The sequence below is a fragment of the Mobula hypostoma genome, chromosome 2 (assembly GCF_963921235.1).
Source record: "Mobula hypostoma chromosome 2, sMobHyp1.1, whole genome shotgun sequence".
NCBI classification, from domain to species: Eukaryota; Metazoa; Chordata; class Chondrichthyes; order Myliobatiformes; family Myliobatidae; genus Mobula; species Mobula hypostoma.
In genome coordinates this window covers 128,416,927-128,433,321 of record NC_086098.1, presented here as the reverse complement: position 1 = coordinate 128,433,321, position 16,395 = coordinate 128,416,927, and the positions used below count along the sequence as shown (strand labels likewise).

At 43.5% G+C, this 16,395-nt stretch overlaps 1 protein-coding gene across 3 annotated transcripts in view; it reads right to left on the bottom strand.

Moving 5' to 3' along the window:
• The window catches only part of daam2 (dishevelled associated activator of morphogenesis 2), a 397,811-nt gene that overhangs the window by 84,419 nt on the left and 296,997 nt on the right, over positions 1-16,395 (bottom strand). For 2 of the 3 annotated variants that reach the window (XM_063040647.1, XM_063040648.1), the window contains exons 14-17: positions 16,046-16,351; positions 8,337-8,444; positions 2,995-3,027; positions 2,757-2,863 (exon numbers count right to left, since the gene is read on the bottom strand). In XM_063040647.1, the coding sequence (XP_062896717.1) occupies positions 2,757-2,863; positions 2,995-3,027; positions 8,337-8,444; positions 16,046-16,351 (554 nt within the window). The remainder of the gene's footprint in view (positions 1-2,756; positions 2,864-2,994; positions 3,028-8,336; positions 8,445-16,045; positions 16,352-16,395) is intronic. The other variant, XM_063040649.1, reaches the window with a different exon arrangement.

Here is a 16,395-nt window from a genome sequence, read left to right as displayed (position 1 = left end):
ACTGCATTTCCTTTCTGACCGGCCCACCCGCTGCCCCTCTTGAAAGTGGCGACTCTAGCTGTTTTTCCATAAGAATGGCTTTTTGAAGGCAGAGCTTGACTCTGATTCCACCACTCCTGCTGACTAAGAACTCCAGATCAGATCCGGTCTCTAAGTAAATAAAAGCATTTCCCTTCACATTCATGCATTTCACCCAAAATTATAATTATGTGCTCTCAGACATTGAACCAACTATTACTGAGAACAGCTTCCCTGAACTTACCCTATCTAAAGTAGATATCATTGTACACACCATCAAATCTCTTCTCAGCCATGGAAAATGCCAACTTGTCCAGCATATTTTGTCTTATTGGCTCCAAGCCAATAGTTAGTGACTCCATCTATTGGCAAACCATTCAGCAACATCCCGGCCTCATTTCCTCGAAGGGTTATGGCGTTAATCTCGTTTTCTGCTCTTTCCCTTGAATACTTATGCAACTCATGTCGGAGGACAATGACTGTTTCTGTTTCTGCCACCTTTTGCTGCCAGTGAACGATTTGCCCTTTCCTTCACAAACACTGCAACACTGTGGAACGTCGTAAGGAAAATTCAGGACAATTCAGGACCGGGTGGTGTTGAAATGGGTGCTCAGTTAAAGAGTTGGGGTAAGATTGGTGGGCCGTGAAGTTTGGTGGTGTATAGTGAAAAATCGGTGAAACAGTGCGTTCGTTCTTCTCCTTGGCCCTGAGATACGGTGGCACTTTAGTCAAGAGCACAATATGAGGCAACCCCTTAGAGCAGAGGTTCCCAACCTGGGATCCACAGACCACTTGCTGAATGGTATTGGTCCATGTCATAAAAAAGGTTAGGAACCCCTGCTCTAGACATGAACTACACACACACAATGCTGGAAGAACCCAGCAGGTCAGGCAGTAATTTTGGAGGGAAATAAACAGTCGACGCTTCAGACCGTGACCCTTCAATGGACCGGATTTTGTTTTATTGTATGTTGCTCAAGATTTCTAGCACCTGCGCTCTCTCGTGTCCAAAAAAAATTACTCCAAACCTCCTTTCAATCTTCTACTTCTTACCACTGTCCTCTCGATTTTCACACCCCTACCATGAGAAAAAATATTCTATCTGCCATATCTATCTCTTTCATCATTTTATATACTTTATCAATACACCCTTCAGCCTCTTTTTCTCTGGGGAAAAGTCCAACCTCCCTAATTACTCCCCATAACTAAAGTCCTTCATTCTGGGCAACATCCTGGTGAATCTCCTCTGCACTCTCTCTCCAGCACAACTTCATCCTTCCTTTAGCGTCATGGCCAGATCGGCATGCAATACTCCAAGTGAGGCTTGGCCAGTTCTTGCAGATACAGGGGGCTGAAGGTACTGAAATCTGAAGCAACACATAAGATGCTGGAGGAACTTAGCGGGTCAGGCAGCATTTATGGAGGGAAATGGGTAGTTGACGTTTTCTGTTGAGGCTCTTCATCTGGACCAGAATCATATCTACTACATAATTACTGAACAGTTCTGATGAAGGGTCTTGATCCAAAACATCATCCACTGACTGACTCCCTGAGCTCCTGTAGCATCTGGTGTACCTAATCAGTTCCTACTTAGTGCTGATAAATTTATGGGCCAGAAGAGTGAGGGAAGATGAGTCGGGGGGTTCAGACAGAGATTGGGGGGTGGGGGGTGAGACAGTGCTGTGGAAGTCAGCGCACACGTTTGGAAGGAAGTTTTGTGTTCAGTTCTGGTCACCACACTACAGGATGTGGTAGTTAAAAGAGAGTCTGCTGAAAGATTCACTGGGATGTTGCCTGGAATAAAGGGTTGTAGTTGTAAGGAGACATTGGACAGGCTGGAATGTAGGAAGCCGAGGAATGAGTTTATAGAAGTTTACAAAGTTATGAGTCCAGATACGGCAGGTAGTCAAGAACCTTCTTCTCAGCCAACGGTATTCTCCTGTTAAAGCAGAAACTGAGAGCAAGAGAGAGAGAGAGAGAGAGAGGAAGTAGAGAGACAAAGAAAGCAGAGGAAGAACGGATAAGGGAAATGAAAGAGAATGAGAGGAGGCAAGGAGAAGGAAAATGGAAGGGAGAAAGTGAAGGAGAGAACGAGAGAGAAAGATACAGAATAACAGGAGAAAGGGAAAAGAAAGAGAAAGAAAGTGAAAATGAAGGAGTAGGAAGGGGAAGGAGCTACAAAGAAGAGATACCTGGCATTTTCATGCAGTACTGTATATAAATGTCCAACTAGTGGACACCCATCTATACGAATAAGCTCCCAACATATTCATAAATTCAGAAGTCTGCCATACATACAGATATTTGTTCCCACAAGTGGTAAGACTAGCTTCACCTTTTTCTCCAGTTCAGTAATCATTCTTTCATATCAGTCTTATGTGTTATTGATGCCATTCATTACCACACTTTGAAGATAATTACCATATCAACTGATGTTTGGGCATTCTCTGACATACCAGCAAAATTGATTTATGGTTGCCAGTAAAAACAGGACCCATTCATTACCCAGGGACGATCTGTACTTTTTTCTAAACGCAGAATACCCAAACCACATCACTTGAATGAAATCTCTAGAAGTGAAGTCATGTAAAGAAGTTGATTTGCTTTCTAAGTCGTTGAGATCAGCTGACAATGCCCTGTAGTTCATTGCCTGAGGTGTTGACCCCTCCCCCCGCACACCAGCCTGACTGACAGCTAACAAATTCTCTGCTTTGCTGCTGCTTCATCTTTGTACTTACTTCGACAACAGGATGACACAGTTCTGCGCCCTCCGTCCATCAATCACTGACAGCTCCTTCACCTTCCTCATGGTGAGGCAGAGGTCCTCGTTTGAGCCAAGCTCTTTCTGTGATGGAAGGGAGAAAGGAAATGTTAAAATGTGCTTCATCAGACGGAGCACTCATCAAATGACTGACCGCCTTCTCAAAGGCACAGTGGATGATGGCCTACTACAAAGTGAAAGGAGGCTGCACTCACCTGTTTAGGCAGGTTAGTTTTAGTGAGCAGGTCCTGAGTAGGAGAGGTCGCCGAGGATATAGAAAAATTAAACATGCCAAAGTGAGTTAGTATTCAGTAAAAAGCAACAGTGTAGCTTAGTTCAGTAAACATAGAACATAGAAATCTACAGCACATTACAGGCCTTTCGGCCCACAATGTTGTGCCGACCATGTAACCTACTCTAGAAACCACCTAGAATTTCCCTAGCGCATAGCCCTCTATTTTTCTAAGCTCCACGTACCTATCTAAGAGTCTCTTAAAAGACCCTATTGTATCTGCTTCCACCACCTTCGCTGTCATGCATTTCATGCACCCACCACTCTGTGTGGAAAAACTTACCTCTGACATCCCCCTTGTACCTACTTCCAAGCACCTTAAAACTATGCCCCCTCATGTTACTCGACTGGTCAAAGAACACTGAGGCTGTCTACAAGAAGGGTCAGAGCCGTCTCTATTTCCTGAGGAGACTGAGGTCCTTTAACATCTGCCGGACGACGCTGAGGACGTTCTACGAGTCTGTGGTGGTCAGTGCTATCATGTTTGCTGTTGTGTGCTGGGGCAGCAGGCTGAGGGTAGCAGAAACAACAGAATCAACAAACTCATTCGTAAGGCCAGTGATGTTGTGGGGGTGGAACTGGACTCTCTGACGGTGGTGTCTGAAAAGAGGATGCTGTCCAAGTTGCATGCCATCTTGGTCAATGTCTCCCATCCACTACATACTGTGCTGGGTGGGCACAGGCGTACATTCAGCCAGAGACTCATTCCACCGAGATGCAACACAGAGCGTCATAGGAAGTCATTCCTGCCTGCGGCCATCAAACTTTACAACTCCTCCCTTGGAGGGTCAGACACCCTGAGCCAATAGGCTGGAACTGGACTTATTTCATAATTTACTGGCATAATTTTACATATTACTATTTAACTATTTACAGTTCTATTACTATTTATTATTTATGGTGCAACTGTAACGAAAAACAATTTCCCCCGGGATCAGTAAAGTATGACTATGACTATGGCTATGACTAGGACTATTAACTATTTCAGTTCAGCCTGGGAAAAAGCCTCTGGCTATTCACATGATCAATGCCTTTCATCATCTTATACACTTCTATCAGGTCACCTCCCATCCTCTGTCACTCCAAGGAGAAAAGGCCAAGTTCATTCAACCTATTCTCATAAGGCATGCTCTCCAATCCAGGCAACATTGTTGCAAATCTCCTCTAACCTCAGAATTTCCGTCATAATAGCCCTGCAACTTATCGTCTACCTGCACTGCACTTTCTTTAACTGTAGGATTTTATTCTGCATTCTGTTATTGTTTTCCACTGTACTACCTCGATGCACTTCTGTAATAAAATGATCTCTATGGCGGCATGCAACAGAAGTTTTTCACTGTAACTTGGTACATGTAACTGTAATAAACTAATTTAAGAATTTTCATCCAGGATTTTGGATTGAAAGATACAGTGGAGCCATTGCCTGGTCTGGAGCTCGGCTATTTACAGAAGGACTTATCCCCAGACACTTGTTTGCATTTCACTTCTAAGCAGCCTTTCCAACCTGGGCTGGGACGATTGACAGGCTGCAAGGCAGTGTGAAGGAGGCCTGGCACAACCTTATATGGGTGTAAAGTGGAGACAGCCAAAACTGGATTGAAAGCAGAATGCTACTCGATGGGCCTTGCAAACAGGACGTGTGGATTTAATCTCGTAGGGCTCGCTGCTCAACAGCTCACTTTCTGCCTGATGCAATATACTTAACCCTTGTCTCTCCACTTCCTCGGCTGCCCTATGTAATTGCTAAGGGCTCATTCTGCCAAAAATGAAGAAGACAAGGCAGATGTCAGGGTGTGATAAACTAAATGCATACATTTCATGCTTGCACATAAACATCATGTAAACTGCAGTGAGAGATTTAGATTAACAGGTGCCTGAATACTCCAAGTTTCCACCAAGTACCAGTGCACTCTGTGTTTCATTTGCTTCAGATACACAAAGGTGTATATGCACTAACTCTCTCCTAACTCTCTCTCTCTCTCTCTCACCACACACACACACACACACACACACACACACACACACACACACGACAGAGGGAGGCAGAGCTAAATGCTTTTACTGGATCGATATCAGCCTGAAGGTGCAAGATAAACCAATCAGCTGCTCCTTCACAGAACAAATCTCCTCTCGGTTGTTGTAACTATCAAGCTGGGTTGAGGAAACTTTTTTCTTCCCAGAGCTGACATCTTTTCAATGCTACATAAGTAAGCATGCTGAATTAGTTAGTGGATCAAAAGCAGGAGGTTATGGAAGTAGATAGCAGGTCATCAAAAAGGTCACTGATCTGAATTATTAACTCTGTTTCTCTCTCCACAGATGCTGCCTGACCCACTGAATATTTCCACCATTCTGTGTTTTTATTTTACTCCACTACACTACACTACTGCGCCACCCACATCCTAGAGGATTGGTAGAATGTGTGAGGAGCTGACAGGGAAATGGGAGGTACAGGGATCAGTCAGATTAGTGTATGATGGCCAGCACAGACCTGATGGGTCAAAACTGCAAGACTCCATAGGATTAGGACAGCATTTATCATAAGGATGATTAGCAGTTAGTATGAGTTTCCAGGTCTTGAGCATTATTCAGCTAAAATAGGGAGATGTTATGTGTTATATGATAGCTATATAAAACATTGGCTTTTTAAACCAGGCTAATCTTTATTTTATTTATTTATTGAGATACAGCACGGAGTAGGCCCTTCTGGCCCTTCAAGCCAGTCTGCCCAGCAATCCCTTGATTTAATCCTAGCCTAATCACGGGACAATTTACTATGACCTATTAACCTACCAACCCATACGTCTTTCAACTGTCAGAGGAGGTCGGGGCACCCAGAGGAAACCCACATGGCCACGGGGAGAGCGTCCAAACTCCTTACAGGCAGCAGTGGGAATTGAGCCCGGGTCACCAGTAAAGCACTGCGCTAATCACCATTCTACTACACCGCCCCAATCTTGTGGATCAACCAACTCTTCTTTTCCCCCAAGGTTTGTGATATGAGATATAAAACCTGGCGAGGTGGAATGAGTATTTTCATTCAGGAACGCGTACAGTAAAAACATGAGGGATGATCTTGATCAGGGGTTTCCAACCTCTTTATGCCATGGATCCCTACCATTAAACAAAGGGTCCCCAGCTTGGGAACCCCTGATTTAGAGTGAGCTCATCTCAAGGGGAATATTCCCAAGCTAGCTTCTACTAACATGAGTGAAAAACAGAGGCATGGACAGGCTCACAGACAGGAAAGGTTGAAAGGGATATGGGCCAAATGCAATCAAATGGGAAGGCATGCTGGTTGACATGGATAAGTTAAGCCAAAGGGGCTGTCTTCTGAGCTGTAGGTGGGGGGGGGCGGGGGGAAGGCAAACTGAGAAGCCGAAGGGAGGTTATGGATGTAATGGCAGAAGCCAAAGCGGTCATGGTTGCTGGGAGAATGGGAGGAGTAGCTATGGCTCTGAGCAGTATCATACTGGCTAAAGCTAAGTGACTCACAAGGACTCAGGGGACTTTGAACTGTCACGTGCGGATCAACCAGCTTCAAGCACTAGCTAACTGGCCAATTGGTGCTGTGTGCTTCTCTGTTTAATTTACCCACTCATGTCATTTGCAAGGCCAAGGGGCTTAGCATTCCTGGATTGAGGAGGAAGTTAAGAAGAGTCAGTCACATTACACTGGATAAAGGTGGCACATTCCTTTCCGTGAAGGGTATCAGTGTTTGGGCTTTTAATGGCAGCAGTTTCATAGTGTCCATGGCTCATGATAGGATATGATTAACTTCTCCAGTTGTCAGAACAGCCAGTAACTGGGGGACATGGAAGAAAGGAGCAAATCAAAAAACTAATTGCAGAAGCTGGAAACCTGAAATAAAATCCAAAAACTCTGGAAACACTCAGCAAGTCAGGCAGCATCAGTAGAAAGAGAAGTCAATGTTTTGGGTCTGCAACCATCTGTCTATTTGTAGCACCAATGCTCCTTTATTCTATAGATTGCTCCCCCCTCATTCTCTTCTATTGCAAATGCTCTTCTCTTGTTCACAGTTCTGATGGAGCAGTGCTAACCCAGAACATTGAGATTACTCTGATCAACATTTTCTGTTTTTATTGCAAAGATTGAAGGTGACTAGCAGAAGAACAAGCTGACATTTAAAACTGACTTTTGTTTTAGCACAAGGTTTGGTTAGGGTTGGAAGGATATTGCCAGAAGCAGCAGCAAACACAGATTCACTTGTAAGGAAACCAGACAAGTTTTTGAAAGGAAGGAATTTCTAGGGCTTTGGGGAGAAGGCATGAGAACAAGGCTGGATTCCTCGTACTCAGACCCACTGCCGATTTGACGAGTTAGTGTGCTTCTTCGATGCTGTAAATCTTCGCTGATTCTGCATTTACATTTTTTCAGCTGTTGTGCTGGGATTTGATCTGGATCAGAGTTCCAAGTTTTTCCAGTAACACTCACACAATGCTACTATACTTTGTGTGCCAGCCATGTAAAAGACCTTTCCAGTAAGTTTTTTTCATGTTACATTTAATTCTCCTTAAAATTTATGCAGTTTTGGAAGATACCATTAAATCTGCTTCCAATACCCTTTCCTATATTAGATCAAAACAGCTCACTGCATTAAAAATCTCTCCTTAATTCAACTCCAATTTATTCTTCCTCTAACCCTATGGCTCTGGCTACTGAGCTTCCTGTCAGCAGAAACCCTCAGAGACATACCCTTGCAAATGTGTTATCTGTACCCGGCGTTCCTTGTAGAGTCCGAGTCATCCAGCACTGAAACAGGCCCTTTGGCCCAACTGTCCCATGCTGACCAAGCCTCGCCCAGTTAGCCACATTTGTCCCATATCCCTCTAAACCTTTTCTATCCATGTATCTATCCAACCGTTGTTAATGTACCTGACTCAACTACTTAATCTGGCAGCTCTTTCCTTATACTGACCCAACCTCTGGATAAAAACTTCTTCCTATTTTCTTATTAAATCTCTCCCCTCTTAGTTTAAACCAATGTCCTCTGGTTCGTGATTCCCCAATCCTGGGAAACACACTGTGTGTCTTCACCTCATCTGTGCTTTTAACCATTTTATACATCTCCATAAAATCACCTCTCATTCTCATATAGTCCAATGAAATCCATCCTAGTCTGCCTAACCTCTCTCCATTGCTAAGCCCCTCTTTGTAGTTGTAGTTCTATAGTTGAACAAAATTCACAATACCATTTCTATATGAACAATATAGGTTCATTACAGATGAGAATGAAGAACTTACCTGCTGCCTCTGGTAAGCTGAGAACATCTTCTCAAAATCTTCCAGGTCCAAGATGCTGAAGGCTCGGAGGTCATCGATCTCAGCCCACACTGAGCCCCCGATTCTGTTCTGCAAGAGTCAACCACAGTAACATGGATGAACTTGCAAAGCTTGTATTCTCTGCATTGTAAGTTATGATTTCTCAGCCTTCTACTGGTGTAATATGAGACAGACTTCAAACTCTGCAACTTCTTCTTTAAACCTTTCTACCTCTCTGTGGAACACTGATTACAAACTATCTCCTTGACTACTTTCAGCCCTTTGCCTTCATGTGACCTCAGAAGGAAAAATATCAAAATTTGTCTTCAGTAAAGCACCAGTCAGACTTCAGCTGGAACGCTCTGTGTAGTTTTGGTCACCACACTGTAGGCAGGATACAGTAGCATTGGAGAAGGTGCAGAAGAGATTCACCAGGATATTGCCAGGGATGGAGCATTTCAGTTATGAACAGAGGTTGGAGGTGCTGAGGTATACAAAGTTATGGGAGCAAAATCAGAGATGTAACATGGAAGAAGTGACAACAATCTTCAAACTATTTGATTTTAGTTTATGAGTTAATCAGTTCACTTACACTAATCAATGAACTCACCTCATGAGGTATGTCCAGTTCAAAATCATCAAGTTAAAGGCAACTTCAAAGCATTATTACAAACAATCCAGGAGTATGCACACCCAATGTAACACTTCCTTACTTTGCAGATTGCAGCCATACAAATTAAAATAAAATTTTTAAAAGAAATTTCAAAGTTCAAACATAGTATTCCTTCCCTTGATAGGTGTCACACAGAGCAGTCTAGATACACACGGGGAAAAAGAATTGTTACTGCATTCTAAGGACTTTCCAGCTTCAACTTGATGTGCCATCTTCGACTAGAGTCTCTAGCTACTTATTTCCAATCCCATAGAATTGTTACCTAGAAATTTAGGGACTTCTCCCAAGAATATGTGTATGAATTATTAAGTACATAGATGTATAAGGTTGACTAGACTGAATTAAGTTTGCAGTTTATTTGATTTTTTGCCCCTGCAGCAGTCCGCTGTTTAATAGCTAATGAGCTCACTGGGTGGGAAACAATCCCATGTTGGACCTTTTTTAAAGAGGCAGTTTGCATATTGCTGCAATAACCTGAGTTTCATTTCGCCCAACAACCAATGTTTCAGACACTCTGATGGGAAACAAGTTACACAGCAAGTACACGGTTTACAGTGAAGTGTTTTAACCTGGGAAGGCATGTGCATTCGTTGGAAACAGATTACAGTGCAAACTGTGCCTCAGAAACCGAGATTAGATCTTTTGCCTTCTTCAGAGCCCTAACTCTCTCCAGAATCATGCCAGTACAGGCAGTTCCCTGGTTACATAAGAGTTCAGTTCCTGAGAACTGTCTGTCAGCCAATTTCTCTGTAAATCAGAAATGTCTATTTTCTACACCTACCTATATCATATCTCTCTATATACACTTAGTACAATTTTTTCATTTCATTAAATAATCACCCTAATACTAATGGAATATACACTGCATCTAGTCACTAATAAACACAATGAAATATTTTATTATTATCAGTAACTGCTTGGAAAAAAAAAGCTTTTAAAATGTATGGGAGAATTTGTGTAAAATTGGATTTTGTTAAATTAGGTCATTTTAAAGTCGGCAAAGCCCTGTAGGGGACTTGATCATTTTTAGAATTTACTTGCTTTTAATATGTGGATGTCAGAGGCAATACCATCACTTTGCTTGCAGTGCACGCAAGTGCAATGCTTGCATTCATTTCGAGAGGACTAGAATATAAGAGCAAGGATGTACCGCTGAGGCTTCATGAGGCATTGTTGACACTGCACTTGGGGTATTGTGAGCAGTTTCCGGTCTCTTATCTCAGGAAGGCTGTGCTGGCATTGGAGAAGGTCTAGAGGAGGTCCATGAGAATGATTCCAGGAATGAAAAAGTTAACACATGAGGGGTGTTTGATGGCCCTGGGCCTGTACTCACTGGAGTTTAGAAGAATAAAGGGGAATCTCATTGAAACCTATTGAATATTGAAAGGCCTAGATAGAGTGGATGTGGGGAAGATGGTTCCTATACTGGGTGGGTCTAGGACGGGGGGGGGCAAAGCCCCTGAATAGAGGGGCATCCATGTAGGACAGAGATGAGGAGGAATTTCTTTAACCAGAGGGTAGTGAATCTGTGGAATTCATTGCCACAGACGGCTGTAGAGCCCAATCATAAAGAGGTTGAGAGATGATTGATTAGTGCAGGTGACAAAGGTTATGGGGAGAAGGTAGGAGAATGGGATTGAGAGAGATAATAAATTAGCCATGATGGAACGGCAGAGCAGGCTCAATGAGCAAAATGGCCTAATTCTGCTCCTATGTCTTATGAACTTATGGTCTTACTGTCCTTTCCTAATTGTCTTCAAACTGAGGGGGCAGGTAGGAGTCATCTGTCAGCCAGACAAGGTGAGGACAGCTCAGTTCCTGAATGAACCAGATCATTCTTTTACAACAGTCTGGGAGTTTTGTTATTATTATTTTTATTTCTATTTTTGCACTACTTATTTAAGTATTTTATATATACACTTACTGTAATTCACAGTTTTTCTCTATTATGTATTGCATTGTACTGCTGCCACAAAGATAACAAATTTCACAACCTGATTCTGATTCTGACTGTTACTGAGAGAAAACTCCAAATTTATTGAATCAAAATTCTCAGGCTGTCCTGGCAGTATTTAAACTCATGTCTGTGGGTCAATGATCCAGAACTCTGACTGATAGTCCTGTAACTTAACCAGCACGTTATTCTATCCCTCAACACGACGAATAAATTATACAAAAGTTGCAAAGTTGAAAACGGCTGATAGTCCGATGGATGCACCTCTGTACCTTTGGTATTCCATACATAAACCTGTGAACACCTCGATTTGATTCCGATTTGTAATTATCTCTGGTATCCATTACACTCAAACTTCCTGAAACCTCAATTAGATTCCCATCCATAATCACCCAAGGTATCCCTTATTCTATATATAAACCTCCTGAACCTCTTGATTAGATTCCAGTCTGTAGTCAGTCCCAGGGTATCCATTATTCTATATATAAACCCTTGGGCCCCTCGATTAGATTCCAGTATGTAATCACTTCAGGAATCAATTATTCTATATATAATCTTAGAAGCTTAGAAAATTAGAGGGCTATGGGTAACCCTAGGTAATTTCTAAGGTAAGGATATGTTCAGCACAGCTTTGTGGGCCGAAGGGCCTGTATTGTGCTGTAGGTTTTCTGTGTTTCTAATCGTGTGGATCTAAACTCAATCATGGTATCGCTTCCAGGGCAAAATCCCAGCACTGCTATATTGTTCTGGATCGCAATGGCAAGACTTTGCATAGGCTGCCTGCCTTTGCACTGCAGCACCTTCGCAGAATTGACTAAGTGTCCAGAGGGTGAGAGTCAGGGACCGACATAAAATAGTGGAGAGAGGAGAGAAAGCCCAGTCACCAGAAGGCAGACTCACCATAAAATGCGAAGTCGGTGGAGGGAGGTGGTGGGGGAGGGGGGGTAGGGACTGGTGATTAATGTAACTTGTCAAAGTAGAAGGACTTCCAACCTGACTAAATTTAAATTCAGCAGGTTCCAAGGACGGATGAGAACTCGGATCTTTATAGATTCATAGAGCAATACAGCATGGATACAGGCCCCTTAGCCAAATGCATCCATGCCAAGCATATTGTCCGCCTAAATTGTCTCAATTTACTGCACGTACTATTGTGCAAAACAACAGATTTCACCACATGTGTCAGTGATATTAGAAATGAGTCTGATTCTGAATTTGTGTTCAGCCCATATCTTCCAAGACCCTCCCCTCTGTGTACCTACCCAAGTGTTTCTTAAATTATATTAATTTACCTTCATCAATCACTTCCTTTGGCAGCTTATTCTGTATATTCACCGCCCGCTGAACGAAAAATTTACCCCTCAGGTCCCTTTTCAAATTCCCTCTCACTCTAAATCTAAGCCTCCAAGTGTTTTACTCCCCTATCTTGGGGAAAGGACTGGGGGAGTTCAAACTAGACCAGGCCTCTGAATTACCAACTGAGTAAACACTACTGCGCCAGTACGGAGAGTTGTATAAATATGTTTAAGAGGGCAGACACTCCATTGTAAGGTGGAACATGAGCAAAGGGTCCTCACGGACCTATGCAAATCAGAGTACTGTTTTCTCAAAGATGCTAAAATGGGGGTGTGCATGAATTGCAAAACACAAAGGGGGATCGCAGTGGGTCAGGCAGCATCTATAGATGACTTGGGCTGACGCCTTCATCAATCCAGATGCAAGGTCTCATCCCGAAACGCTGACTGCCCATCTCCCTCCACTGATGCTGCCTCCCTGACTGAGTTCCTCCAGCTTGCTGTGTGTTGATTCAGATATCCAGCATCTGCAGTTTCTTGTGTCTCCAGTGTGCATGCAATGCCTGTCATGACTTTGGCAGCTAAACTGGAACTTGGGTGGATAAGAGCACAAAATCTGGAATTTATAAGCAAGCAGCTTGTTATTGATTATGACATCCACGACACCACCAGATTTTTTTTTGTTGCAAAAGCCTTCTGATTCACAAATGCTCTTCTGAAGAGTATGTCAGCTATCCCTAACTTCTCTGACCTATGTGTGACTGTACACCATAGCAGAGTCATGAATTGTGGAATGACGCAGTCTGAATCTCCGTTCCGGGGCAGTTTGGAATAGGCAATAAAGGCTGGCTCTGAAACTGATATCCAGGTCCTGGAAGCTAATAAACACAAGAAAAAACAAACAATATATAATTGCTTCATGCTTCACTCGATAGCTGATCAGTTATTCAAAAGCATTACTCTGATCCACTTGACTCCAAAGATTCTTCTACATGGGTCTGTGTGTGGGAAAACTGGAAGAGGATGGCTGGGAATCTTGCCAGACCAGAGAGTGCAGGAGAATCTCTCTTAGAAGCAATATTAAGAACCCCAAAAGAGGAGAATACACTCTCTAAGATTCATAGCCAATGCCAGAGGGCATGGCTAGATGATGCTCCAACCTCACCAGCTGGAACTCCCCAGCTTTTAAAGACCATGTAGAATGTGAAGCTGGATAGTTCCAGGACTTTTGAAATTTACTGTGATTCATTATTGACTGGAATGTGATGAGCACTGGGAAAGCCAACACTTTTTGCCAATCCTTTGAAAAAAACTGTTACTCAGAAATGTATCATTGCATTCTGACTACAAAAATTAATTCACTGAAGTGAATCTTGCTGGGCCGTTTCCGCAGTCTACCAGTCCAAACGGTCAAGGCATATAAGAAACAGCCGCATGAAATGGCCACTCAGTCCCTCGAGCCTACTGTGCCATTTAATTAGATCATAGATGAACTTCTATCAAGGACAATTTCTATCCCACTGTTAGGAGACCTTTGAATGGTTCTCTACAAGATGAATTCTTGACCTAGCAATCGACCTCATTTTGTCTCTTGCAGAGGCTGCCTGCAGCGCATTTTCTCCATAACTGAAACACTTCAGTCTGCATTCTGCTATTATTTTCCTCTCTACTACCTCAATGCACCGATGTGAAGAAATGATGTGTATGGACGCCATGAAAAACAAAGTTTTTCCCTGCAGCTCAGCAAATGTTACAGTAATAAATCAATTTACCAACTTATACTACTTTTTTGCACTACCTTCATATCACTATTATCCTGATTTCAGTTGTGAATTAACTCAGTAACTGAACCTCCATAATCCTCTGGGGGTAGAGGTGTCCAAAGATTGATTGCCCTTTGAATGAAAGACTTTCTCCTTAACTCCTCCCAAAGGCCTTGTTTTCAGATATTGCTCCCCCCTCCTATTCTGATCTCCTCAGCCAAGAGGAGTAGTCTTCCTGTTGAACCCCTTAAGAAACTTGAACGTTTCAAAGGATCATCTCAAATCTTCCTAACTTTAAAACAGAAGGCCTTATCTGAAGGGAGACACAAAAGACCATAGATGCAGGAACATGGATCAACAAAGAAGAGGCTGGAGGAACAGCAGGTCAGTCGATGGACTTGATCGATAGTCCATGGCTCAGGTCAAAACCCTTCATCTGCACAACGGTCCAGATAATGGTTCTTGATCTGAGATGTCGACCAAAATAAATACCCCACATGTTTTTACATTATACACCATCTGCCACATCATAGCCGATTCACTTTACTCCTTTAAATCCTCATTCCACCCGTCACTTATTCATGTTTCCAACTAGCTTTGTATCATTGGTAAACTTGCAAATATTATGTTTTGGTGTCTTTAGTCAAACTGTTGGTAAAGATTGTGAGTTGGTGGGGCCCAAATAGTATTCCCGTGGTAGCCCACTTTCTGCCATGTTTCCCCTCTCCTCCACATTCTGCCAATGTTCAGGTTGTGGGATCTTGCCATGCACAGACACAGCCTGCCATCCTAAAAAGGACTCATTCATTCCAGCTCTTTGTCTACTGCTGGGTATAGACCAGTTAAAGACAGCAACTGTTCTTCCACAGTTTTCATTGAATCAAAAAGCTCTTAACAATCTAGGAATTTCATGAATAAGATCATTGATATTAGCTTTCTTCCTCCAAGAGGACCACAACCTTGTTGTAGGGTTTGGAGGCTTGCATGCCTCAGTGATCCAGACAGTTATGTTATCTGGAGTCAGGGTCTTGTACTTTGGCTCCTGGTAGGGTTACCCACACTAAAGTAAGAGTAGTCCATCAGTCCTCCAGGTTTGGATGTTCAGCTCAGAGCTGACAACCCTGACAGGAAAATTTATGGAATACTTGCTACTTTTCTATTATCATAGCCTAATTTGAAGCCACAGTATCTTTCTGCGTGCAGTGGGCCATATAAAGCATGCACCGGAAGAGTAGTCCTTAAGAATCCACACACTGAAATTCTGCACTCACTGGGCAAGGCCCTCACCTTCATCCTGGCAGGTTCCACTTGCCCTAGTGAGGGACTATCGCATGGTTAGATGTGCTATCTTTTGGACAACTCACTACATGCAGTGCCATTCCCTTACCCCACCCCCAGCCTCCGAAGATCCCAAGGCATGATCATGTAGAGGGACTGTGAAGACTCTCACAAGTATGCTGACCATGATTAATTTATCAGTTGACTTCACTTGACGGAAAATAAGTCTTATTATTGCAGATTCCTGGATTATAAAGCACAGAAACAGGCTCTGCAGTGCAATTCATTCATGCCGACCAATCTGCTTTCTAAGAAAATCTCATTTACCTGGATTTGGCCCACACTCTTGGCCCACTTTCCTATCCATGTACCAGTCCAAATGTCATTTAATCATTGTAATTATACTCAGCTCTACTACCTCCTCTGGAATCTCATTCTGAATAGCTTTCCCCTCTTACATTAAACCTGTGCCCTGCTAATGTTCAGATTATAGGATCTCTCCATGCATGTACCCGTCTCCCACCTCTCCCGCACTGTCTGGGCAACTAGACTTCAAAAAGAACCGACAGAGGCAAACAAGCCTCTAGGCCCGTTCATTCCATGCCGTGACTTCCTTTGTTGGCAAGAGGGGTTTGTGAGGGGTCTTGGTTCTAGCCCCTGAGAGGGAGAATGTGTAGTCTAAATTAAAGGAGCCCGCTCGTTTTTGAGGGAGAATAAGTTTTCCTTACCTCTGCCAGCTTGTGCCAGTTGAAGGACTTCAGTGGGTGAGACGGCTGTGGAATGGCCTTCTTCCTCATGCTTCCAATGGTGAGGGAGCAAGGCGGGGGTGGCATGCCACAGTTAAAGAAGGGAGGGGCACCGGGCGGGGGAGGTGGCCCTCCGGGAGGCAGCGGAGGGGGAGGCGGTGGCGGGAAATCATAAAGGAGCAGAGGGGGCGGCGGCGGCGGCAGCTCGCCCAGCATTGGGGGAGGGGGCGGGGGGAAGGGCCCCCCTGGCGGTGGAGGGGGAAGAGGAAAGGAAAGGCAAACTCCATTCTGCAATGAAAAGAAAAGAAACAATGCTGAAGGAAAGCGGAATA